The following is a 27,127-nucleotide window of genomic DNA, read 5'->3' on the forward strand; positions in this document are numbered from 1 at the left end:
AGAAACAAAACAGGATCATAGGGGAAGAAAGGAAAAAATAAAATCAGAGGGAGACAAACCATAAAAGACTCTTAATCATAGGAAACAAACTGAAGGTCCCTGGAAGGGAATGGGTGGAGGGATGGGATAATGGGTGATGGATGATAAGGAGGACCTGTGATGAACACTGGGTATTATATAAAACTAATGAATCACTGACCTCTCCCTCTCCCTCTGAAACCAATAATACATTATATGTTAATCAATTGAATAAAAATAAAAAAAAAAAGAAATGACGAAACAGATCGTATTTGTTTTGTGGCATTTGTTAACTTTGACTATGCAGAAACAAGTTTTAGCCCTTTATCTTTGGAAATATCTTTGGGTTTTTTGGCTACTTTATATTTTATTCAAATACATGCTGTGATATCTGCATACCAGATATTGGGATGAGTTGTGCCAGGGTCACCTAAAATAAATGCAATTTGCTTCTTTTAAAACTATGACCGTATCATCTGGCACATTAAAGCATGTTTATATAAACTTGTAACCCGCTTAAGAGTGCATTACTTCTATAAATATCCACATGCCTTAGCAATTCTTTAGAATCATCTTGCAAAAGAAGAGCATTTTAGTCCATTTTCTCTATTAAGAACCACTTCTCTGGATATTATGAGTGCCTGCTTTTCAGTAGCTTCCTTCTTACGACTAAAGCCGAAACCTGACTTTCTAGGCTTAGGACTCACCATATGCCACTGATTCAACTGCAGTCTTTTGAACTCTACTAATTCTGGATTTGATCTCCCTTTTAGTCTTGGATATTTCCTCTCATGACTGGATGATTTGTAGGCAGAAACAGAAGTAGTTAGAAGTGTATTAATGCAGATACATTTTAGAAATATTTTTAACAGTGATATTTGAAATGAAAGAGTAGCTGATTCTGGGTGAATTATTGTCCTGTTTGGATATAACCAGAGCTCAGGCTGATGGCTCTGATTATATTGTCTTGTTGAGAAATGGCAGAGAACAATAGCTTCCTCAGGACAAGGAATTGAGTTTATAGACCCTCAAAGAAGCAGCTAGTTATTCTCTGACAGGGAGGCACTTACTCAAGACAGTGGTGTCTTAATTGGAAATTGAAATTTGGTTCCAGGCCTGGCTCTGCTATTCAGTAGCTTTACCTTGACAAGTCCCTGATCTTTATTGTGCCTCAATTTCCTTATCTGTAAATTAAATATGTTAAAGTAGATGGTCTTCCAAGATCACCTTTACCAAGAATTAGAGTTACCAAGAATAAAGCCAAACACTATTTTGGCTGAAATCCTCAAATAACCAGATAGGTCATTGGGCCAAAGTGCTTATTCTATTGTACCTTCTGTTTTATTTTATTTGGAGAATATCTTTCATTTGTCCTGCATAGTATGAACAGAAGAGATCTGATATCTCCCAAAAAGTGAATGATAAATATCTTGGTTTTGGTAGTTTGCCTGAGTTAACATTGAGGACCACTGGTATAGTTGCCACCTGAGTTTCAGGATTATTAATTTTTGGCAACCACTAAGCAGTAGTGTTCCTTAATGGTTTACTCCTTGTCCTCCCATATTTGACCTAGCCTAAGACGAAGCCTAAGAAAGTATTTCCCATTGTTTTTTAATGAAAGTTCAATTATTCCCCTGCATTTTTTCCAGCCTTGTCTTCCGAGATGAATTACACTCTACTAGAAAGGAAAGAAATGAGTGCATATAACCTTCCATCTAATTGGCTAAGTAAAAGCATATTTTTAAACCTAGATCAAAATAAAGCATTTAAGTTAATGAAGATATGTATCTTTTCCATGTTATATTAAGAGTTAATATTAGTTGGCTTTGAGTGAAGTAAAGTTTTCTTAGCAGGTTTTGATATTTGCTTCATTTAGCAATTACCTAGTATATCAAGGAGGGCTCTTTTTGGTCAGCATTTGCAAAATAGGTGTCTTGGTTATCATTTCTTGGAACTGGACAAAATCAACTTCAATTTCTTAAATAAATTTTGTGTCATTATTTTCCTAGGTCAGTATAAAGTTAGTCACTGGAGCAGGGATTTCTAATCCTTCTTGATAGTGCATCTAACCATATCAGACCTCTTAAATTATCTGTTGACCCTATGCCATTCACCATTCTTCTCCTTCCTTAATGGTAGATGAGAAAGCCAAGCAATGATTTATGTTCATCTTCTAAAGCACTTGATTTTTGGTTCATACAAAACCTAGAAATCTCAGGCATCCAGAAACTGAAAATTAGCTTTTCCTTGCAGGAAGTCTTAATGGTGGGCTATACATAATTTAACTTATTTGGTTATACTTTTAAAAGAGAACGGTTATACTATAAATAATTATCCCAGGACAACAAATCTAAACCAGGACTATTTGGGGTATGCCAGGATGTATAGTTTAAATTATTTTTTAATTTATTAATTAAATTTATTTATAAATTACTAAAACTTATTAATTAAATTATTTTAAGACTTTACTTTCAGGATTGAAGTTTCCACTTTGACTTAAAAGTGAATTACTGGGCAGCCTGGGTGGCTCAGCGGTTTAGCACCGCCTTCAGCCCAGGGCCTGATCCTGGAGACCCAGGATCAAGTCCTACGTCAGGCTCCCTGCATGGAACCTGTTTCTTCCTCTGCTTGTGTCTCTGCCTCTCTTTCTCTCTCTGTGTCTCTCATGAATAAATAAATAAAATTTTTTAAAAATATTTTTAAAAATAAAAGTGAATTACTTTGTTTTGTTTTCCTTAAAATGTTTTACAACAAAATAATATACTGGCAGGCTGATATCTCACATTTCCATCCAAATTTGAACTTATTGTTCCTCATTAACTTCATTTTTCCCCCTTCATTTGCATTTCCATGTTTTTTTCCTCTCCTTACTCTTTCTGCTTGCTTTCTGACTCTACTTGCTTTTATGTACCTTGATACTAGTTCTCACATCTTTTATTTTCCTTTGTGCTTTTCCTATGCTATCATGCGGTTCTCCTTTTCCCTAACCTCCTATCACCTTGTACTTTTTTTTCAAACATGAAAAATTCATTTATTAAAAAGCTAAGTATAGAAAACTTCTAGTTGGCTAAAATAAAGCAGTGCACACTGAAATAAATTTTATTTTTTATACCACATACTACATGTAAAGAGTCAGCTTCTTACCCAAATTACTACCTGGATATGTCATTACAGCATCAAAATTTACATATTGAAAATTAATGATTATTGCTCTAGTCTTAACCTTGATCTCTTCAAGTACCTTCCCCTTTTTTGTCTTTTTTTAAAGTTTTTATTTAAATTCCAGTTATTGAACATACAGTGTAATATTGATTTCAGGTGTACAATACAGTGATTCAACACTTCCATACACCATCCAGTGCTCATCACAAATGTACTCCTCACACCCCATCACCTATTTCACCCATCCTCCCACACCTATCTCTGATAAACATAAGTTGTTCTCCATAGTTGAATGTTTCTTTGTTTGCCTCTCTCTTTCTTTTTTCTCCCCTTTGTTTTGTTTCTTAAATTCCAAATAGGAGTGAAATCATACAGTATTTCGCTTTCTCTGACTTATTTCACTTAGCATGATACTCTTGCTCCATCCATGTCTTTGCAAATGGCAAGGTTTCCTTCCTTTTTATGGCTGAATAATATTCCATATTATACGTGTGTGTGTGTGTGTGTGTGTGTGTGTGTGTGTGTGTGTTTGTGACAGAGAGAGAGAGAGATTGAGATTATTTTTCCTAAGTCAGTAAAAAGTTAGTCAAAACTTTTGATTAAAAAATTAGTCAAGGGGTCCCTGGGTGGCGCAGTGGTTTAGCGCCTGACTTTAGCCCAGGGCGCGATCCTGGAGACCCGGGATCGAATCCCACGTCGGGCTCCCGGTACATGGAGCCTGCCTCTCCCTCTGCCTATGTCTCTGCCTCTCTCTCTCTCTCTCTGTGTGACTATCATAAATAAATAAAAATTTAAAAAAAATTAGTCAAGTTACCCGATAGTCCTGGGATAATTACTAATAGCATTTTCTTTCTCTTTAAGAAGTATTACCAAATAAGAAGTTAAATTGAGATGTCTGGGTGGTTCAGTGGTTGAGTATCTGCCTTAGACTAAGAACATGATCCCAGGGTCCTAGGATCAAGTCCTGTATTGGGCTCCCTGCAGGGAGTCTGCCTGCCTATGTCTCTGACTCTCTTTCTGTGTGTCTATGAATAAATAAATAAAATCTTTTAAAAACAAGTTAAATTATATGGTCACTCTATTTATAGCCCCTACACACACATGCACTGCATCTTCTTTTATCCATTCATCAGTCAGTGGTTCCATAATTTGGCTATTTTAGATAATGCCACTATAAACATTGGGGTGCATGTATCCCTTTGAATTAGTGTTTTTGTATTCTTTAAGTAAATACCTAGAGTGCAGCTACTGGATCCTAGGGTAGTTCTTTCTATTTTTTAACTTTTTAAGGAAACTCCATACTATTTTCCAGAGTGGTTGTACCAGTTTGCATTGCTACCAATAGTGCAAGAGAGTTCTCCTTTCTCCACATCCTTGTCAACATCTATTGTTTTTTATGTTGTTGATTGTAGCCATTCTGACAGATGTAAGGTGATATCTCATTGTAGTTTTGATTTGTATATCCCTGATAATGAGTGATGTTTATCATCTTTTCATGTGTCTTTTGGCCATCTGTATGTCCTCTTTGGTAAAAATGTCTATTCATATCTTCCATCCATTTTTAAATTGAGTTATTTATTTTTTGTGTGTTGAGTTTTATAAGTTCTATATATATTTTGGATACTAACCCTTTATTGGCTGTGTCATTTGCAAATATCTTCTCCCATTCTGTAGGCTGCCTTTTAATTTCGCTATTTCTACTTACTATATAGGAGCTTTTTATTTTAATGAAGTCCCAGTAGTTTCTTTTTGCTTCTGTTTCCCTTGCCTCCAGGGACATATTTAGAAAGAAGTTGCTATGGCCAGTGTCAAAGAGGTTACTGCCTGTGTTCTCCTCTAGGATTTTTATGGTTTCAGGTCTCATATTAACGCCTTTAATAAACTTTAAATTTATTTTTCTGTTTGATGTATGAAAGTGATCTAGTTTCATTCTTCTGCATGTTGCTCTCCAGTTTTCCCAACACCATTTGTTGAAGAGACTGTTTTTTTCCCCATTGGATATTCTTTCCTGTTTTGTTGAGGATTAATTGACCATGTTCTTGTGTTTCATTTCTGGATTTTCTGTTCTGTTGATCTATGTCTATTTTTGTGCCAGTACCAGACTGTTTTGATCACTACAGCTTTGTAATATAACTTAAAGCCCAGAATTGCGATGCCTCCAGCTTTGCTTTGGCAATTTGAGTTTTTTTGTGGTCCCTACAAATTTTAGGATTATTTGTTCTAGCTCTGAAAAATGCTGGTGGTATTTTGATAGCGATTGCATTAAATGTGGAAATTGCTTTGGGTATAGACATTTCAATAATATTTGTTTTTCCGATCCATGAGCATGGAATGTTTTTCCATTCCTTTGTGTCAATTTCTTCCCTCAGTGTTTTATAGTTTTCAGAGTACAAATCAATTACCTCTTTGGTTAGGTTTATTCTTCTAGTTTTTGGTGCAGTTGTAAATGGATCAGCTTGTTTTCTTTCTGCTGCTTCATTATTTGTGTATAGGAATGCAACAGATTGTGGCACATTGATTTTGTATCTTGTGAGTCTACTGAATTCTTTTATAGGTTCTAGCATTTTTTTGGTGGAATTTTTTGGGTTTTTTTATATGTTAGTATTATGTCATCTGCAAATAATGAAAGTTTTAGTTCTTCTTACCTTTTATTTCTTTTTGTTGTCTTTTTGATTGCTGAGTCTAGGACTTCCAGGGCTATGTTAAAATACGAGTAGTGAGAATGGATATCCCTGTCTTGTTCTTTACCATAGAAGAAAAGCTCTGCTTTTTTCCCCATTAAGGATGATATTAGCTGTGGGTTTTTCATATATGGCCTTTTATTATGCTCCCTCTAAACCTACTTGCTGAGGGTTTTTATCATGAATGGATGTTGTACTTTGTCAAATGCTTTTCCTGCATTTATTGAAATGATCATATGGTTCTTATCCTTTCTTTTATTAATGTAGTGTATCAAGTTGATTGATTTGTGAATATTAAACCACTATTGGAACCCAGGAATAAATCCCACTTGATTGTCACCAATTATTTTTTGAATATATTGTTGGATTCAATTTGCTAGTATTTTATTGAGAATTTTTATATCCATGTGCATCAGGGATATTGGCCTGTAGTTCTCTTTTTTATGGAGTCTTTATTTGGTTTTGGTATCAGGGTAATGCTGGCCTCATAGATTTAATTTAGCAGTTTTCCCTCCTTTTCTCTCTCTCTCTTTTTTTTTTTTTTGGATTTGTGAAATAAAATTTATTCCTCTATCTTTGCATTTAAGAAGATAATGTATTTAAGTGCGTTTTTCCTTCAGTCATATTACAACACAAAACCCAACCATTTAAGGCTTAAAATTTTTATTAGAATTTGCATTCAGACTCTGTGTATAAACAAAAAACAAAAAAACTGCATATAGAGATTGAACCCTTGTTTGTAGCTATTCTGTAAGCACTGCCAATGTACAAAGGTTATTTCACTTCCACTTATTTTAAAGCAGAGTAAGTAGATAATCATGCCTTATGTTTTGGTGCCCCCTGTCTTGGTTGTTGAAGATTTGGACACCTGACCTTTTGATAATTAAATGGACCTAAACCCTTTGTTGGAATTTTCTTATTAGCCTTATTTCCTCTTTGCTAAGTTTAACTCTTTAGGGATAGTTTGATCACTTTCTTCCTTTGGTTTGGGATTATATTGTTTTTTTGCTTGTGATATTTACTCTGTGATCAAAGTAAAATTAGAAAACTACAAGTAGTTTTCATAGCAACTTAAGCTATAAGCATTAGTAACTCTTGTTTTTTTTTCTTTACAGACGTGTGGTCTGCAGGCTGTGTGTTGGCTGAGCTGTTGCTAGGACAACCTATATTTCCAGGGGACAGTGGTGTGGATCAGTTGGTGGAAATAATCAAGGTAAGAAGTTTGAATCAATTTTTGAACTCCAGTGAATTTTGTTGGTATTCTAAGAATCCGTATCACCCACACCGATGAAAAACTAAAAATGAAATAAGTGATCTAAGATCACAAAAAAATGTCAGCTACAGAGGAAGTATAAGAACACCACCTTTTGGTTTCTAATTGAGTTATTCTTCTGTTATATGATCCTACAAAAGGTATTTTAGATACCTGGTGCAAAAAATTGATATATTTGTTATTTAAAGTTCTTAATAGCCATAAGATCACTAAAATGTATAAACCAAATAAAAGCACAAGCTGTGTGAATTTTTGCTTACCGTGTCCTCTCTACTCCTGATATTCTGCTGAGCATATGATGCTTACATTTATTCAATATATAAATATTTAAAAGTTTTTAATATATGAGACCTTAAAGTTCCTACCTCCTTAAAAAAAAATTCTAGTGTCTGTATATTTAGACCGCTAGATTGCTTCATTCTAAGGTTACAGTTTGTCCAAAGCAACAACACTGGCTGTCTTTGGGGTTTTAGTCTTGATTTTCTAAATATTTCCTAGAAATGCAAAATGAAAATCTTTTTAGAGGTCATGTAGTCCAATCTTCCAATCAATGAAAGAACCATACATTCCTGACAGATGGATTCCCAGTATCCTTAAATACTTCCAAGAACAAATCACTGCTTTGGGATTCAGTCGCCTCTATATCTAGACAGCTTGAATTTAGTTTTTCTTTGCTGAGCCATAATTCCTCAGTAGCTTTTACCAGTTGTACACAAGACTATGATTAAGTTACTTAAAACTCCTTGTACTTCATTCTATAAAAATGTTACTTTTGATAAGATGATTTTGCTAAATATCATTGTATACGCATATGGTTGAAAAGACCAGTGTGTGATCAAGAATCTTCCTTACTATCCACACGATCCCTTATGATTTGCAAATGATACTTCTGTGGTATTTATAGTCTTTTTAGGATAACCGTCTTTTTTTAGTTTCAAATTAAACTTTAACCTTTGTTCATCAGATCTACTTCCTGATTCCCACAGTACACTCAGATCTAAGTTCATATAGGTTGGTCTTTTGGTTTTCTAAAAGCCCATTCCTCATTATTCAAATTAATATTCTAATACAGAGGTTGGCATACTTTTTATCTGGAGGGCCAGTTAAATATTTTAGGCTTTGTAGGCTAAAACACGAATCAAGATGTCATAGAGAGATGCAACAAGAGAAGAGAAATTTCTGCAAATTTTTCATTGAGGAAATTCAAAATATAATAATGAGTACAATTTTTTTGTGATAGAAGTCTGGTAAATAGAAGATTAGAATTCTTTGGAGGGGGGCTGTAACATTTCTTTCTGTTGGGGTTCAAAGTTAGTATTCTTTATCATCAAATAGATTGCAAATTAATATCTATAAAATCAATTCTTAGTTCTTAGGCCCAACAAAAAAACAGGAGATTGGGCCATATTTTGACCCATACTGTTGTGCAATCATTCAGCATTTCTTTTATTCCCAGGCTTTGACTTGATGTACTTGAGCTCACCATACTATAATTCTCTGGGCATATTGCTATTTTGTCACTTATGCTTAGCTTATTAGAATAATGTTTCTTTTATATGGATTATAGTTTAGAATTTGGTGATGATTTATTGTCATTAATTTTAGTGCATACATGATACAAATGAAATTACTCATGAAGCTAAGTGGCTATCTATATTAAGTCCCTGTCTCATGCTTGCCATCATATCTTGTTAACCTTTATATCTAGAGCTTTCTTCACCACCATCATTACAGTGCTTTTAAATTCAGTTTTTTCCTAATACTGGTTTGTGTTTATTTAATAGATTTTAGTATAGACGCTACCAGTTTGTTACTGATGGTTTAAGACTTCATTTTCATTTAGGGCTTATTGTAAGTTGTCCATGGTCACTTTGTAGTAGTAGGTCAACTCTAAAACAAAACACTCTTCATTTGTGTGTTATCTTGTCATCTTGCATTTATATGTAGGGAACATAGTCACGTCCCTGCTATATTTCAAGATTTCTGTTTTGAAGGTGATGTGAAATAAGGGAATTAGGATCCCAGGGTACTTTGGAATATCCAGCTTCTCGATTCATTTTACAGTTTTAAGCATAACTGCTCAGAATAAATGAAACTCCAGTACTAGTTTACCACCCATTTGGTGACCTAAAGTTAATATATTACATTGAGATAAAGAAACATTGTGTTGTGGTGTATGTGAGTAGTATTCTAAATCCTATTGCAGGGAGGTTAATAAGCATTGTACAGGTTTTGTGTATGTGTTTATTTATTTATTTTTTTTATTATTTATTTATGATAGTCATATATATAGAGAGAGAGGCAGAGACAAGGCAGAGATAAAGGCAGAGGGAGAAGCAGGCTCCATGCACCGGGAGCCCGACATGGGATTCGATCCCGGGTCTCCAGGATCGCGCCCTGGGCCAAAGGCAGGTGCCAAACCGCTGCGCCACCCAGGGATCCCTGTGTATGTGTTTAATAAAGCTCTAAAATCTTGTTGATCCTGTATATCTGTTCCCTAAATATTTAATATTTGTGGTGTTTCATTGAAATAAAAATTCATAATTAATTCTGATGTAACTATTCTAGTTTTCTTGATCTAAGTTGTAAATCAGAAAAGAAGTTGTGTAGGTTAGCTTTCAAAGTTAAGTGTTATTAAACACATTTTATATTTTAAACAGATACTGTTGCTAATCAGGGGTTCAAGAATAGATTTGAATCTTACGTGAAATGTGGTCTTATAAGTGCCCAATTCAATTCTGAGGTTTTTTGAGGTAATAATAATTAGGGAATCAATGAAAATCTGTTATTTTCTGTTATTTTTCTCCCTTTAAAATTTCATGGGGATTGCTTTGGAGTATCTGGAGGTAGCTGACCCTCCAGAAAAAATAGATACTCATCTCTCTGAATCTGAGTATGCAAAAAATGAAAATCATACAGCAGACTTCAAGTATTTTATATGTGGTAGACTTACCTAATTATTCTATAAGTTTTCTGAACAGGAACTTTATTTTATTGTGATGTTTTATTACCCACGGGCACCAAAATAGTTTTCAGTAGAGATTTAAGTTGATTTAACCTGCAAGATAATCATGGTTCATTCATGAATTTGGAGTTACCTAGGAATTAATAAGGAAAGTTGTTATCATTATATCCGTTCATTAAATTTTATGAGAAATTACTGAGAAAACACAGGTACACAAATAGAAAAGAACAAAAGCAGTCACTTATGGCACATCATGAAAAATAACTTCTATAAATATTTCGATATTTTTTCTGGGCATAATACATGTTTAAACAAAAATGCCATCTGTTTTGTAGACTTTTTTTTACTAAATCATTTCTCACAAGAAGTATATTTTGACTTAAGTAATTTTTGAGAATGACTATAGATTCTGTTGTATGGTTATATTCTGAATTACTTAATTGATATTGAAAATAATAGCATTATGAAGTTCCGTAAAGTGATATATTATTGCCTTGAAATGAAATTACATGATATATTTGGCTTCTCAAAGATTTGATCATTAATTTATGTAAATGACAAATGTACCCCAAACTCCCCAAATAGATTGAAGTTGAAGCAATCTGTGAAGCTCTGGATCTGGGAATGCTGTAGATTTCACTAATAGTTTCTTTCTCCAAATTCTAAAACATAAATTTCAATTTCTGGCTTAAAATATCACAAAACTAAAAGCTTGAAGGAAACCAAACTTTGTGGAATTTCGAGTTTTAAATTAATGTTCCTAGAGATATGCTTTTATTTATTCCATAAACATTTGCTTATGCTTAGTAATAATTTGAACATTTCTTTTTTTTTTTTTTTTAATTTGAACATTTCTAATGGAAGAGTTTTAGAGCAGAATTAGAGTCCCATTTCTTCATCATAGAATTTCAGTATAGTTTCCATAGTTTTAGATTTGGATATATCTCTTTTAGAAAAACATGACATTAAACATAGAGATACTTAAATTATTTGTAGGAATAAAAGTATTATAAGGCAGTTAAAGTTACTTAATTTATCTTGTAGAACTTTACTAAATTGTTAAATTTCTCTTAGCAATAATTACTCAAGTTAGATATCTCTTACAAAGGTAAGAGCCAATAAAGTCTTATCTCTAGTAAAAACTTTATTTAAGAATTTGAAAGTAGGGGCGATCCCTGGGTGGCACAGCGGTTTGGCGCCTGCCTTTGGCCCAGGGCGCAATCCTGGAGACCCGGGATCAAATCCCACGTTGGGCTCCCGGAGCATGGAGCCTGCTTTTCCCTCTGCCTGTGTCTCTCTCTCTCTCTCTCTCTCTCTCTCTCTCTCTCTCTGACTATCATAAATAAATAAAAATTAAAAAAAATAATAAAAAAATTAAAAAATAAAAAGAATTAGAAAGTAGGAAATAATAAGATCCAAATAATCTTTTGATTATTTGATTATGTTATTACAGCTAAGTAGATGGATTTCATTTCTTATGATGCCTATCACTAGAGAAAGATTTAGAAGGAAAAAGATTTAGTAGTGGAGAGTGGGATTATGGGGAAAGGGGTAGGAGAGGATTTTCACTTTATTTTTCTGTGATGTTGACTTTTTGAAACATTGTTATCTTTTTGCACAAGTCGCAGAAACTATGGAAACAGACATTTTCATTTGTTTTCTGCTGGAATCTTTTGTTAGCAAACAACATTCAGTTAAGAGAGCCATTTTATTATAAATGTTTGTCTAAATAATGTTTTCCTGATCTTCCACTTTGACTGAAGGCTGTTTGTAGTATAATTTAGACAACTCTAAATTGGCTCCTCAAATAAATAAATAAATAAATAAATAAATAAATAAATAAATGAATGAATGAATGAATGAATGAATGAATAAATGACTCCTCAAAAGCCTGCATTTTCAAATATTGGGAAACTACTGCTAATCACAAAAGCTGCTACTCATTGAGACTTTACTTTGCATCAAGCACTGAGCTAAGCACTGAACATACACTACCACATTTATACTTACCTTAATTCTAGGAAAGTGATTAGGATTATGATGATGATTACCATTACTACCACCACCACCACTGCCAAATCCTGGAGAGGCTGGATGATAGAAAAATTCTGTCTGATTCATCTTTAGTAAATTGGTGTCCTCTGCTTATAGAATTTTATAGCTGTGTGGGAAAAATACAATCTATAATGTTAACTTGATATCTAGAACTGATGGAGCCATATTTATTGTGCTTCATTTAATGTAATGAAAGTTGTAATATTGGTGGATCTCTTTGCTTTCAAGTACAGCTTAACCTTAACTTTCACCATCTTTGTTTAGCACATGTTTTAGGTTTTCAGTTATCCTGTCCCCATATTATGGCTTGTTCAGCACCTGTAGGTATATATTCTCCCTTCCTGGCTTAACATTTTCACTGTCAAATGGTCTGTCAGACAGAGCTTTTTTTTTTTTTTTTTTTTTTAAGATACTAATTAAATTAGAGTTTAATAAGTATAAAAAATACTTCATTTTCCTAAGATTTTTGATGGATCCATGATGTGTCTTTGCTAACATACATTTGAGGTTTAGTCAAATGTTACCTGGTGACATTTCTTATATTATAGAGTCTTGTGTTGGTAACAGACTGCAGGAACAATATGTTAAACTTAATTCTGTCTCTTTTCTCCACTTTCCAGAACATGTAAGTACACCCCATTATACACTGTGGTATACACTTGTAATCTATTGTGTGTAATTATAAACAAAATATGTGATTAATCTGTTCTTATTTATTTTTTAAAGGTTTTATTTGAGAAAGAGAGCACAAGTGAGGGGCTGGGATAGGGGGAGAGGCAGAAGGAGAAGCAGACTCCCTACTGAGCAGGGAACCCTGATGTGTGGGGCTCAATCCCAGACCCTGAGATCATGGGTAGATGCTTAACAGACTGAACCACACAGGCACCCCCATTCTTTTATTATTTAAAGTTTTCCATGTTTATTACTGACTAGAGCAGCAACTTTTTTTTCCCCCTAGTTCCTTATCTTTGTTTTATTTTGTATCCATTCCCCTTTACTAATAGAGTTTGCTTGGATCTCACCCTGACTCTTAAAAGCATCTGATTATGAAATTAATAAAGAGTAAATTCATTAGTTTTTTGAACATCACTTGAACAATATAAGCGCTTTTTCCTAAGCCCCCACTTTCTCACTGTTACCCCACATGGAATTCTGAGTGAGCTCCCTGCTGTTCATAATAACTTTTAGATCATAGACCACTTTGAAAATTTGTTTGTAGAAAATAGACTCTCCTCCAGAAAAATGCATACACACAAGAATTGTCCATATAATTTCAGATGATTCTTGGGCTTTCTGAAGCTCATCCAGAAACCCTACGTTAAATATGTCTATACTAGTACAAGGTACTATGGTTACACTTTTTGGTAACTGTCTGCAGTATAGGTATTACATATACAATATGATGTCAGCATTTTTTAAAGTAAGTGAATGGGTAGAGGTGGCATTAAACAATTATTTTAATGTAATTACTAATCTGCATTTTTACATTAAATAATGTTTTCCATTGACCAAAAGAAACATCAATTTTTACTTATTACTATGAAATTTTACTCACTCTAGAGTAACTTACTTGTACTTGATTAAATCTCTGTACACTATAGATATGTGTGCCCAGGCAGAGAAAGTGGGTTTCCTGGCAGTGTGACCCAGTTCATCTTTTGACATGAGAAGAATGACATCCATTTGAAATCTTTACTTTCCTCAAAACAAAGCAGTGTGAGATCATTTAATAAGTTGCCAGGATATGTTTTATTTAAGGAAAATTTTACACATAAATGAAGTTTCATGACATTGTCACCTTAAAACTAATTTACTGATGGTCATATTTTAGGATCTGAGTCAAAAACCATTCATAGGATTACTCTTCTTGGAATATAGTACCCTTTACTTATCAACCACACATTTTTTTTGCATAGTTGCATTATGCATTCTTTTGTGTATTTCCTTAATTTCAAGGATCTGGTTTAATATATTATTTTTCTTTGGCATAATCTATAAAGTAAATAAAGGGGCAGGTGAGAAGTGGAAAAGGGACAGAAATCTGTCAGGTTAACGCATTCATTATCCAGACCCTGATTTCAAGACTAATGTTTACTGAGAAATCTCTGCTTCCTTTTTTAATAAAAAGTTAGAAATTTTGAGGACAATGATTCTTAACAGTTCAGCAGTGAAAAAAAATATGAACAAACACTGGAATCTTGGAGAGGGTCATTTATAGTTTGTAAAAACGTACTGAATGCTGTATTATACTTATAAAACAAAATATTTTGTTTCATTGAGATTTATGATAGAAAACATGAAGAAAATCACTCCAGTAGTGATTCTCAAAGGAAGTAAGAGTTGGATGATGTATGAATAGAAAGAAAGAATAGAATAGAATAGAATAGAATAGAATAGAATAGAATAGAATAGAATAGAATAGAATAGAAGTCTCGGAAGGGGGTGTGATATTTTTAAAGCTAGAAAAATGAAGTGTTTTTATTTTTCAGTGAAGAGATGCTGATCTCTCCCCACCTCCACACTCCCACCACACACACTGCTGCCACTCCTTTCTACTTTATATTCCTTTGTTGAGCATACTACTTTGGTTGAGATTCTAGGAAAAAAAGATCTTTTGACTCCTGTGAATATGTGTCAGCCAGGAATGTCTGTTTTACTTATATTCAGTAGTTTGCTTAATTAAAACAATAGTTACCTTTTGGTGGGGAGGAGGGGACTTGTTTCCAAGTATAAAATTTTATTCAAGGAGTAAAGAATGAGAGTCAAAGCAATCTTTAAAAAGAATAATGAAACTAGAATAATTGTACTTCCCATTTTAGAAACTTATTTGTAACTGTAGTAATCAAGACTAGTGCATATACAATGGAATGGAATTTGGCCATAAGAAAGAAGGAAATCCTACCATTTTTGACAACATGATTGGACTTAGAGGGCATTACCCTCACTGAGATAAGTGTGACAGAGAAAGACAAATACTGCGTGGTATCACTTATATGTGTAATCCAAAAAAAAAAAAAAAAAAGAAGGATAAAAGTCAAAATCATAGAAATAGAAAAGTAGTTGCCAAGGGCTGGGGAGTGGGGGAGATAAGGCAAGATTGGTAAAGGCTACAAACTTTCATCTCTGAGTAAGATCTGAGGATCTAATGTAAAACATGGCAACTATAGTTGATAACACCACATTATTATAATTTGCTAAGGGAGTAGAACTTAAACGTTCTCACTAGAAAAAAAAAGATATGTGATGATGTATGTATTAATTAGATGTTGGGAATCCTTTCACAATGTATATGTACATTAATCACCATGATGTACAGTTGTCTTACAGTTTTGTTAGTTCTACCTCAATCATGCCAAAAGAAAGAAAGAGAGAAAAAGACATAATGTTACAAGTGTAGCCTTATAGATCAAAGAATTAGAATCGAGATTCCAGAAATAAACCTTTACATTTATGGTCATTTGGTATAGAACAGGGTTCCAAGGCAGTTCAGTGGGAAAAGAACAGTCTTTTTAGAGCTTGGAACTAAATACCCATAAGCAAACAATGAAGTTGGACTCCTATCTTGTACCATATTACAAAAATTAACTCAAAATGGATCAAAGGACAATGAAAGAGCCACAACTGTAAGACTCTTAGAAAGAAACCTTTGTGAACTTCAGTTAAGCAATGATTTTTTAGATATGACACAGAAGACACAAGCAATAATAAAAAAAATAGGTACATTGAATTTCATCAAAATTGAAAACTTTTTCAAAAAAACTTAAAAACCCACAGAATGAGAGGAGAGTTCTGCAAATCCAATATATCATAAGGGACTTACATACAAATTATATAAGGAACTCCTACAACTCAACAATAAAAAAAAAAACAGCCTAATAAAAAAATGGGCAAAGGGTCCGAATAAACATTTCTCTAAAAACATACAGGTGGCCAGAAAGCCATAATGAATATTACATTTTGTTCACTAGTATAGCTAGAATAAAAAAACCAAACAATAGTATTGGTGAGGATATGGAGAAATTGAAACCTTCACTTTGCCGATGGGATTGTAAAATGGTGCACACCAAAAATGGTTTGCATATGTTAAATAAGTTTAAAATACTAATCATAGGATTACTAAATGACCTAGCAATTCCATTCATAGGTCTGTCTATACCTCAGAAAATTGAAAACACATGTCCACACAAAAACTTGTACATAAATGTTCATAGCTACATTATAGCCAAATAGTGGAAACATTTCAAATGTCCATCATCTGATGAATGGATAAAGAGTATGTCAAACACAAAAGGCAACATGTTATGTGATTCATTTATATGAAATGTTCAGAATAAACATCTGTTTAGATCTGTTAGAAAGTAGATTAGTGGTTGTCAGAAGCTTGGGAGAAGTGGGGATGAAAGTGATTGTTCTTGGGTACAGCACTTCATCTTGGGGTGATAAAGCATGTTGTAAAATTAGATGACAGTGATGGTTGTACACCTCTGGGAATATACTAACAAAGCACTGGGTTTTATACTTTAAAGGATTAAATTTCATGATATGTGAAGTATATCTCAATACAGATGCTATTTTTAAAGAAGAATGAGGGCATCTATCTGTGGAACTGTTGATAAGGTAGCTTTATTGTCTCTACCATATTTTAAGGAAGGCAATAAACTCTGACCATAATTTTGCAAAGGACTCCAGAAGACTTCTCATATTTATATGTCTATCCTCTGGCTTTGAGAAAGAGGGGGGGAACAGATCAGTTGAAATGACAGATGGTGCAAGAGTGAATGGACTAGAACATAGACACATAAAGGTACCCTCCTCCACTAGTTCATTCTCCCTCGGCTGAATACTTTAAACTAGCCAAATTGTTTAGTTGTGTTCAAATAGCGTGATAACTTGATGCCCTTTTCAAAAAATCTAATGGGATTTAAAAATTCATTCTGCTGTCATTAGAACTTTTTATTTCTTGCCTTTGAAAATTGGAAGAGCAAAATATTGCACCATAAAAACAAGGGTTTCTTATACTAAAATTTCAATCATATAGGGAAGAGGTGGAAGTTGGATAATATCTATGTATGTCGAAAGTTAAGTATTGTAGCTACTACCTAGTGGATTTGAAAAAGGAAAACCTTTAAATTGTAGGGAAATACCAGAGGGAATGACATTTTATATCAGCTTTCTGGGAACAAAAATGTAAAATTTTTGGATATGATTCCAGTGTCATTAGAATACTGATATTTTGAAATAGAATAGTTCAGTGCATGTTTCCTAGTTTTTTAATCAGAGACATTTGTTAAGTTTACTGGTATAGGCAGCAAACCTGAGAGTTATTAACCAAACTGAAAAGTGTTTTTTTGCAGAAAAGAAGTGAAGATGTTTCATTATTCAACCATGCTACATATAATTTCTCTGGTCTCTATGCTAATTAAGGTTTCATCCACTTATTTAAAAAGCTTCATTATATAGAGGCCTAGCAATGCGTCCGTTTAGTCTTTCAGAGTGCATATCACTTTACTACTAATGTTTTGTTAGGTGCTAGGTTAGAACATAAAGGGTCCTTGCTGTCAAGGAGTTGAGAGACTTAGAAGAGAGGAACAACTGGGGACAATGGAGTAAGGCAGGTATTATCCCAGAAGTCAGGGCAGAGTACAAAGGCAGAAGTATTCTATTTGGAGGTAGTACTCTCTCTAAGGCATCATAGGATAGGTAACTCTTGAGCTGGGACTTGAAACATGGAGAACTATTGACCATTTAGAGAGAGGAAGGAAACGGAGGACATATGTATGAATTTGGGCAAAGATGCCTACGGGTCTGTTGTGTGTTTATGGTTTGAGCTTCAGATTCTGAATGGTGGATATAGTAGAATACAAGTTTACTGGGGCAGAGAAGGCTGGAGCTGTGAGCAGTGGCCAGACCACATTAGCCTGTAGGTAATTGAAACCACTGCAGGATTTTAAGAAGAGTAAAAACTGGGATCCCTGGGTGGCGCAGTGGTTTGGCGCCTGCCTTTGGCCCAGGGCGCGATCCTGGAGACCCAGGATCGAATCCCACGTCGGGCTCCCGGTGCATGGAGCCTGCTTCTCCCTCTGCCTGTGTCTCTGCCTCTCTCTCTCTCTGTATGACTATCAAAAATAAATAATTAAAAAAAAAAAAGAAGAGTAAAAACTTTATAATAGGATTTCTTTGACTTCACCTTTGTTTTCAAGGCTGCACTGCAGCATTCTATTGCTGAAGTTTGGCGACCTCTGGTGTTGAGCTATTAAAAATAAAGCTGTGAAAACTATTCTTTGGTAGCTTTTGTCAGATGATTTTTAGCTTTATTTCTTTGAAGAAATAAATCATACTTCCTAATCCTAATCATACTTCCTAATTTATCACTGTCTGGGTACATATGTAGCTAAATGAATGAGAAAATGTTACAACAAATACAGATGGGACTAGATACAAATAAAATGATGGATTTAACCATGCACAGCACCCCCAAAGGAATGTAGCCAACCTATCTCTGATTCTTTGGATCTTTTTGCTACTAACCCCTCATGATCTAGGATGATGGGCCAAAGAAAATGTGCTTTTTTGCAATAAATGGAAAGGTCTTATTCTAATAATAGATAACTGAAAATACATACACTCTTTCCAATGGTGTGATAATTTTTAACATCTCCCCCCTTTTTTAATTGTGTGAACTATCATACTTTATAGAAGGTACATACCACATTTATATGCAGTTTTGTTTCCTTTAAGTCATTGGAGGGATTCAGTTTTTAGGAAATCCAGAAATAAGGTTTTGGTTTTGGGGGGGTGCGGGTAAAAACTGTATCTTTGTCTAAAAGTTTGGGGGAAAATATTTTTCTTAAAATTCAAGGAAGCTCTAAGATTTGATTTGTGTCTGAAATGATGAGGTCATTTCAAATGTTTTTCTAATCTATAAAACGAAAAGATTCTAAAATTTATATAGTTCAAAAGATTCCAAATCTATAACTCAGCTGTAGTAAATCAGGTAGAAATATATTCTTAATAAAGTAAGGTAGAAATACACTCTGTATATAATAAAATTGAATATAAAACTTAAAGATATACTCAAATAGACATAGGATAGTTTGTTAAAATGTCTTATATTTATTGTGTTGATTGCAGATAATGATGCATTTAGAATCTTTGCTCTTCATAATCTGTCTCTTGCTTACCTTTTACCCTTTAACGTTGCTGTCCCTCCATTATCCAATTCTTAGTCTCTGTCACCACTCAGTTGTTACTATTATCCAAATCAGGCCATTTTCTACCTCTCAGTAGTGTGTAGAGAATGTGCTTCTGACTCATTTGCTTCCTAGACCCTTTACATAAAATCAGCTCTTGTCTTTCCTTCCAGAACCCTTTCCTGAATCATTTCCTCACTTTAGTGCAGGGTAGCACTTTCACCTCACACATACCTACAGTTACTTAGTTGTACTGATCTTTGAAGATTGTATAAGTTTCTCTGCCCTAGAGTTCTTTGAAGATAGGAACTCAATAAATGACGTGAATGAATAACGTAAGAGACTAAGCAAAAATTTTTATTTTTTATTTTCTTAAGATTATTTATTTATTCGAGAAACAGAGAGAGACCGAGACACAGGCAGAGAAAGAAGCAGGCTCCATGCAGGGAGCCTGATGCAGGACTCAATCCCAGTTCCCAGACCCTGGGATCACACCCTGAGTGAAAGGCAGACCACTCAACCACTGAGCCACCCAGGCGCCCCAGCAAAAAGTTTTAAATGCCTCTTGATTGCCTTACCTTTGCATTCTTAAATTCCTTTGCATCTTAAATCATATCTTTGTTTTCTTAAAGACTATTCGTATTGTATATAAAATAGTTCTGATTGTAAGGTTTAATATAGACTGATTTTAAGTTTAATATAGACTCTGATACTCTTAATGCTAGCCTTAACAGAGCTACATAAGAAGGATTAACATCTGGTTTTATTTAGTGTACTAAATTTATTTAATGTACTAAATTACATAATGGTCTGTTTTACTTTTTAAATCAACATCATCAAGATGTAATTTACATAAAATAAAAGTCATTTTATGCAGTTTAATAAGCTTCGACAAAGCTGGATATAACTATCCAGTCAAGATTTAGAACATGTCCACCAGTCCAAAAATATTTCTGTGTACAACCAGGGGTGAGTAAACATCCCAGTGTACCCAGGACCTGAGTGCTTTTCTAGGACAGTGCCAGGCAAACCAGGAGAGCTGACCACTCTGTTCATACCCCTTTGTAGTTAGTCCCCCATCTTCTATCTCAGGTGACCATTGGTCTGCTTTCTGTCACTGAAGATTAGTTTTTCCTTTTCATAATCCCGCATAAATGTACGTTACTTTTGTATCTAGCTCTTTTTTGCCCAATGTGTTTTTGAGATTCATCCAGATTGCTTATATTACCTGTTTATTACATTTTATGCTGAGTTGTATTCTGTTAGAACATACTGTAATTTTTTTATCCTTTCACCTATACATAGATGTTTGACTTGTTTTGGTTTTTGGCTATTACAGGTAAAACTGCAATGAATGTTTGTTTATAAATCTTTTTGCAGATATATGTTTATATTTCTCTCCAAGAAAGGACAAAGACTAAAGTTGCTGGTCACATAAGTGTATGTTAACATTCTAAGAAGTTACCAAACTGTTTTCCAAAGCAGTTCTACTATTTTTCTACTATTTTTCAGTTTTACCAACAACATACGAAAGTTACTGTGTTCTACATTCTTATTTACACAGTAATTTCAAATATAGACTTAAAATTACTTTTATCAATAGGAAATGACACTTTTTATTCTAATTTCTTTGCCCTGAAGTCTCCATTTTCTGATATTAATGTAGGTACTCCATCTTTCTTATGGTGTGTTTGCCTGGTGTAATGTTTTGCATTTTAACCTATGTGTCTTTATATTTAAAGTTTATTTCTAATTTTTTTTTTTTTATGATAGTCACAGAGAGAGAGAGAGAGGCAGAGACACAGGTGGAGGGAGAAGCAGGCTCCATGCACCGGGAGCCTGACGTGGGATTCGATCCCGGGTCTCCAGGATCGCGCCCTGGGCCAAAGGCAGGCACCAAACCCCTGCGCCACCCAGGGATCCCCTTAAAGTTTATTTCTCACAGACAGCATATACTTACTATCTTTTCTTTTTCCTTTTTTTTTTTTAAAGATTTTATTTATTTATTCATGAGAGAGAGAGAAAGAGGGAGGTAGAGACATAGGCAGAGGGAGAAGCAGGCTCCCCGCAAGAAGCCTGATGTGGGACTCCATCCTGGGACTCCAGGATCACACCCTGAGCCAAAGGCAGATGCTCAACTGCTGAGCTACCCAGGCATCCCCAATTTCTGCTTTTTAATTGGAGTGTTTAGACCATTTACATTCAATGTAATTATCATTATGGTTGAGTTTAAGTATTTTACTTTGATATTTATCTTTCACTCCGTGTTTTTGTTTTGTTTTGTTTTTGTCCTTTACTGCCACTTTACTAATATAATGAGCTTTTTTTATTTCCCCAGTGGGCAGTTTAAGCTATACATCCTTGTATTTTTTTAAAGTTTTTTTTTTTTTAGGATTGAAAATAGGCATGTTTATTTTGTCACATTCTATAAATAATAATATACCATTTCACATATAAACTAAGAACCTTGTGACAGTATATTTCTGTTTCCCCTTGCTGTCTTTTATGTTACTGTGGTTATGCGCTTTACTTCTTTAATACTTTCATAGTACTTTCTTATGGTTTTGCTTTAAGCATTCAGTTTCTCCTGAGAAATTTAAAAGCAAAGGAAAAATACACATTTAGCAACATATTTACTATTTTTGGTGGTCTTCTTTCCTCTAGATAAGAATGCGCATGTGGGATCCTTTTCTTTCATCCTGAAGCACTTTCTTAAAGTGAAAATCTAGTAACCAACTCAACATTTATTTGCCTAGTAATGTCTTTTGAAGGATATTTTTACCAGATACACAATTTCTTGGTTTCCAGCTTTTCTTTTTCTTTCATTCTTTAAAAAGGTCTCTAGTTCTTCTGGCTTGCATGCTTCTGTCATTCCTATCATTGATACCTTATGTATATAGTGTTTCTCTTTGTTTTGGGAAAGATTTTCCCTTTATCGGTGGCTCTTACTGGTTGAGTGTAAGTATGTTTTTTTGTTTTGTTTTGTTTTGCGTTGTACTGCTTGAAGTTCATTGAGCTTTTCATTGATTTTTCATCAAATTTGGAAAAATTTTAGCCATTATTTCCTCAAAATAGTTTTTTTTACTTTTTTTTTACATTTGTTCCCCCTTTTCACACTTGAATCACATACACATATGTTTTTCTGGCCTTTTCTACCTCCATGCTTCAGGTTTTTAGTTTCTGTTGCTGTTTTTTTTTTTCTTTTAAGTTCATTGACTTTCTTCTGTGCTAATCTGTTCTTAGATGTCCAGTGAGGTTTCGATTTTACATACCATAGTTTCAACTGTACAATTGCTGTTTTTTAGATCTTCTATTTCTCTCAATATAGTAGCTGTTTTAAGTCCTTATTCCCTACTTCTGCCATCTCTCTCATTTCTGGATCTGTGTGTGTTGACTGATTCATTTTTTCTTCTTGCATGTGGGTTATATTTTTTTTCTTCTTTAAGAAGTATTTTGTCAGTTTTCTAGTTGTTTACACCTGAATGGCAGTTCTCGCATCTGTTACTTCATGATTAGAAGCAAAAGTCCATAACAGTCCTTTTTTAAATTTTTTAATAGTGCAAGCCTTTTGCCTGGCATTCCTCACTTATTGAACTACTTGGTGCAAAGTTATACAAAATTGCTCTACTTTAAGGCTTTAAGTTTACATTTGACCACCTTTTTATTATTTTTTAAATATTTTATTTGAAAGAGCGAGAGAGTACAAACAGTGGGGGAGACAGATTCCCTGCTGGGCAGGGCTCAATCCCAGGATCTCTGGATTATGACCTGAGCAGAAGGCAGATGCTTAACCAACTGAGCTACCCAGACGCCCCTACATTTGACCACCTTTAAGCAGTTATGGCTCCCAAAGTAATTCAGTAACAATCGTTTCTGTAACTCAGGCTTTGCGATAAAAAATTCTTGCAGTGCATTTGCAACAACATGATTAGAACTAGAGGGTGTTATGCTAAGCAAAATAAGTCAAAGACAATACTGTATGATTTCACTCATATGTGGAATTTAAGAAACAAAACTGATGAACATAGGAGAAGGGAAGAAAAAGATTTTCTTTTCTTATAAGAATAAGATTTGAAAAAAGAGAGAGGGAGGCAAACCATAAGAGACTCTTAACTATAGGAAACAAACAGGTTTGCTGGAGGGGAAATGGGTGGGGGGATGAAAGTAACTGGGTGATGGACATTAGGAGGGCACTTGATGTAATGAGCACTGGGTGTTATATTAAACTGATGAATCAATAAATTCTACCCCTGAAACTAATAATACACTATATATTAACTAAGTTGAATTCAAATTTTAAAAAATTAAAATAAAAACAAATTCTTGCAATAAAATTACTTATATTATTCACAGCTGTAGTACTTGCCTGCCATTTAACATTCCAACCAAGATTTCACACATGAAACAATTACAACAGATAAAAATATTTGTTGTATGCTTCACATTGCAAATATAGTTAAGGATGAGTAAGCATGGAATTTACAGTGAGAATCTGCAGTTAGGGAAGCCTGAAAGTGATGTATCAAAATTGCTAAATCATAAGAATTTTGCAGGAATTGATAAAATAAGTTTGAGATTTGTTAAACTTTCTAATTTTATTTAGGCAGTCAGATTCTTGCATTTCTTCATATAATTCTTCTGTTGCCTAAATCTATAGTACTAAGAATTTAAGTTGAATTACCAGATATGGGTGGATTTTATTTAAATCATGGAGGGTTTTTTTGTTAAGTCTATTTAATTTTTTTAACCTATAATTATAGCCTTGTGATCTTATAAAATCTTAGGATATCCTGTACGTCTCAAAAGGATTTAGATTTCATTTTGTGGCATAATCAGTAGAGTTTAAGAAAATGATGTTTTAAAAATTACTTTTTAAAAATCTTTCCCTTGTTTCTGCCCTTAATGTTAGATAGACCATTTTAGGGAGTCAGTGCACATGCATTTGAATCCCATATTTATACCTGACAAACTGAAGCTTTGAGAAGTCAGTTTATCTCCATCAATTATAGGTTTCTTTTAAGTATAAAATGGGTAATGAAGTATTAAAATGTAAATGAGAAAAGAAAATTGATATACCTCACACAGAGCTTTTACATACTGAGTGCTCTCTCAATAAATTTCTTCTTCGTTCTCTCCTTTTCTTCACTAATGTACTTTTTGAAAGGAGAACTTGCTGTCTCCACTTATTTCAAATGATTATGGTCTTCTTACTTTTTCATGATTGATCTCCCTATGGTCAGAAAGGAAGTCTTCATGGCTAGATATAGTGAACACCTTTATTTTACCTGAGCTAATTATGTGATAAGTTACCCTTTGTTCTTTAAATGTTTACTTTCCTTGCCCTCTATGGTGTCATTATCTGTAGGACTTCTTCCAGTCTCTTGGACTTCTCTCTCAGTTTTCTTTTTAAATTTCCCTTTTTCTACATATTTGTGTCCCGTGGGCCCTCATTTTTAGTACTCTTCTTCAACCTGCTTTACCTGTTATGCACTTAACACAGCTACCCAGCACCTGTACATCAGGTACTACCAAACTTGTTTTTCTACCCTCAAACCCTCTTCTAAATGTTATACCCCATATTTACCACTTAGTTCTTGATTGTCTTAAGTATTATTTCTATTCTAGCTCTGTGCCTTCATGCTTAATAGCATCAACTTTTTACAACTACCAAAATTAGAAACAGAAATGATTACTCTTCCAACCAAGTCAAATAAAAACAGATTCTTGATACTATCTCCTAAAAATTTGTTTGCCAGTGATAAGATTTGAATTATGTGCTGGCTTTGGATCTAATTAGTTCTGACCTCTGAAAAGTTGCTCCTTCTGGGCCTCAGTTTTTCTCATCCCTAAAAATGTTTGGACTAAGTCAGAGGTTGGCATCTAGGGCCCAGGAGCCAAATGCACTCTGTTGCCTGTTGTAAATAAACGTTTGTTTACAGCTGCATTGTGTGCTACAGCAGCAGAGTTGAGTAGTGACAGAGGCTCTATGGCTTACAAAGCCTAAAGTATTTACTCTCTGGCCCTTTACAGAAAAAGTTTGCTGACCCCTTTCTTGAGGGTCTTCCCTTTAGTTTCCATCTGTGTTAGCCAGCATGGGGAGAATAGATCAGTGATTCCATTTACTGATTAGTAATTAGCTTCTTAAAAGTCACAAATATACGTATTTTAAAAGTAAAGGACACAGTTAAACTCTGACCATCAATTAGAATTATAATTAAGAATCTTTTTTATATCACTGTTTGTCAAAGCAGATTATTTCCCATTGTGATAAAATAGATTTTCCACATATATACACTGTGTATATTGAAGGAAGATTCCAAGTATATAAAAAATGCTTAAATAAAAGTCATAAATATTGAACCGTAGTTAATTATATGTATGCCGGTGTGTGCTTATGTCTGCAACTGACTTTGAAATGTATCAGAAAATAAGGTGGATTGATGTATGGACAGATGGATGGAAATGTCATGAACTAAATATAGTAAAACACTAATCATGGTATTTGGGTAGTTGGTATAAAGGAAGAGGGTTTTCCCTAAAAAATGTGTGACTTTTCTCTGTGTTTGAAATTTTTCATTTTAAAACTTATCTAACATAGCCCCTAACAGAAAGTTAACCAAATGGCTGATAAGTCATCTCTGTGATCTCTGTCCATACAGTAAAAGGATGCATTTACTAGCAGACATCATACAATTCTCTTGACATTCTTACCAACTCGTGTGGAGTTAGGACTGTGTCTTGTGTTAACAAAGTACTGAATAAATAGAGGGGACTGTGCAACAAATAGTCACAAATTAAAAAGTGGTCATTTCTTAAGTGTCATTTTGTATATTATGATATATATCTTAATGCAAAAATATATTAAAATGTGTTCATTGTAAAGCACATTAATAAAGCAAATATCCATGTAATTATCAGTCGTATTAAGAATTAGAGGAATTGGGGATCCCTGGGTGGCGCAGCAGTTTAGTGCCTGCCTTTGGCCCAGGGCGATCCTGGAGACCCGGGATCGAATCCCATGTCGGGCTTCCGGTGCATGGAGCCTGCTTCTCCCTCTGCCTATGTCTCTGCCTCTCTCTCTCTCTCTCTCTGTGTGTGACTATCATAAATAAATAAAATTTTTAAAAAAAGCGAATTAGAGGCACATATGCCCTAGTCACAATCTCTCCTATATCTCCCTATGAGGCTAAATAATATGTACTTGATTTCTCTAATGAGTATTCCCATGCTTTTTATTTAGTTTTACAGTTTTACTATATAAAATACAGCTTAGTCTTGCCTGTTTTTATGCCTTACATAAGGCAGTCCTATTATATTTAATCCTTACTGAGTGAAAACTCACCACTTTGTGACACAGATTCATCAGAAGGTATGTGTAGCTCTGCTTCATTCATTTTCATTGCTAGTTAGTATACTATTTTATGACTATACTACAGTTTATTTATTTAATCTACTTTTGGATTTTTGTGCCTATAGTATTTTATTATGTACAATATTGGTTTGGATGTATTAAAAGTTTCTCTAGAGTATATACCTTAAAATGGAATTACTAAGTTGTAGGGTCATTGAAGGTATGCATTTTTAAATACTCATTTATTAATGTTATTGCTGGTTGTTTTTTTCCAGCAGTTAAAAGAATCCAATGGGACTGCATTTGGGGGGCAGAATTATTGATTAGTTTGCTCTCCCTTTTCCACTCCTCTCCCTCTTTCCCAGTACGTATGTACACACAAGTAGACGCACATTTACACACCCTCTTCATCACGGGGTAAAATAGGATACA

General features: G+C 34.1%; 1 protein-coding gene across 2 annotated transcripts in view; it reads left to right on the forward strand.

Annotated features, from left to right (window-relative positions):
* Positions 1-27,127, forward strand: part of GSK3B (glycogen synthase kinase 3 beta) — a 202,860-nt gene that overhangs the window by 132,366 nt on the left and 43,367 nt on the right. For both annotated transcript variants that reach the window (XM_041752871.1, XM_041752879.1), the window contains exon 7: positions 6,977-7,074. In XM_041752871.1, the coding sequence (XP_041608805.1) occupies positions 6,977-7,074 (98 nt within the window). The remainder of the gene's footprint in view (positions 1-6,976; positions 7,075-27,127) is intronic.

The sequence above is a fragment of the Vulpes lagopus genome, chromosome 1 (assembly GCF_018345385.1).
Source record: "Vulpes lagopus strain Blue_001 chromosome 1, ASM1834538v1, whole genome shotgun sequence".
Lineage (NCBI taxonomy): Eukaryota > Metazoa > Chordata > Mammalia > Carnivora > Canidae > Vulpes > Vulpes lagopus.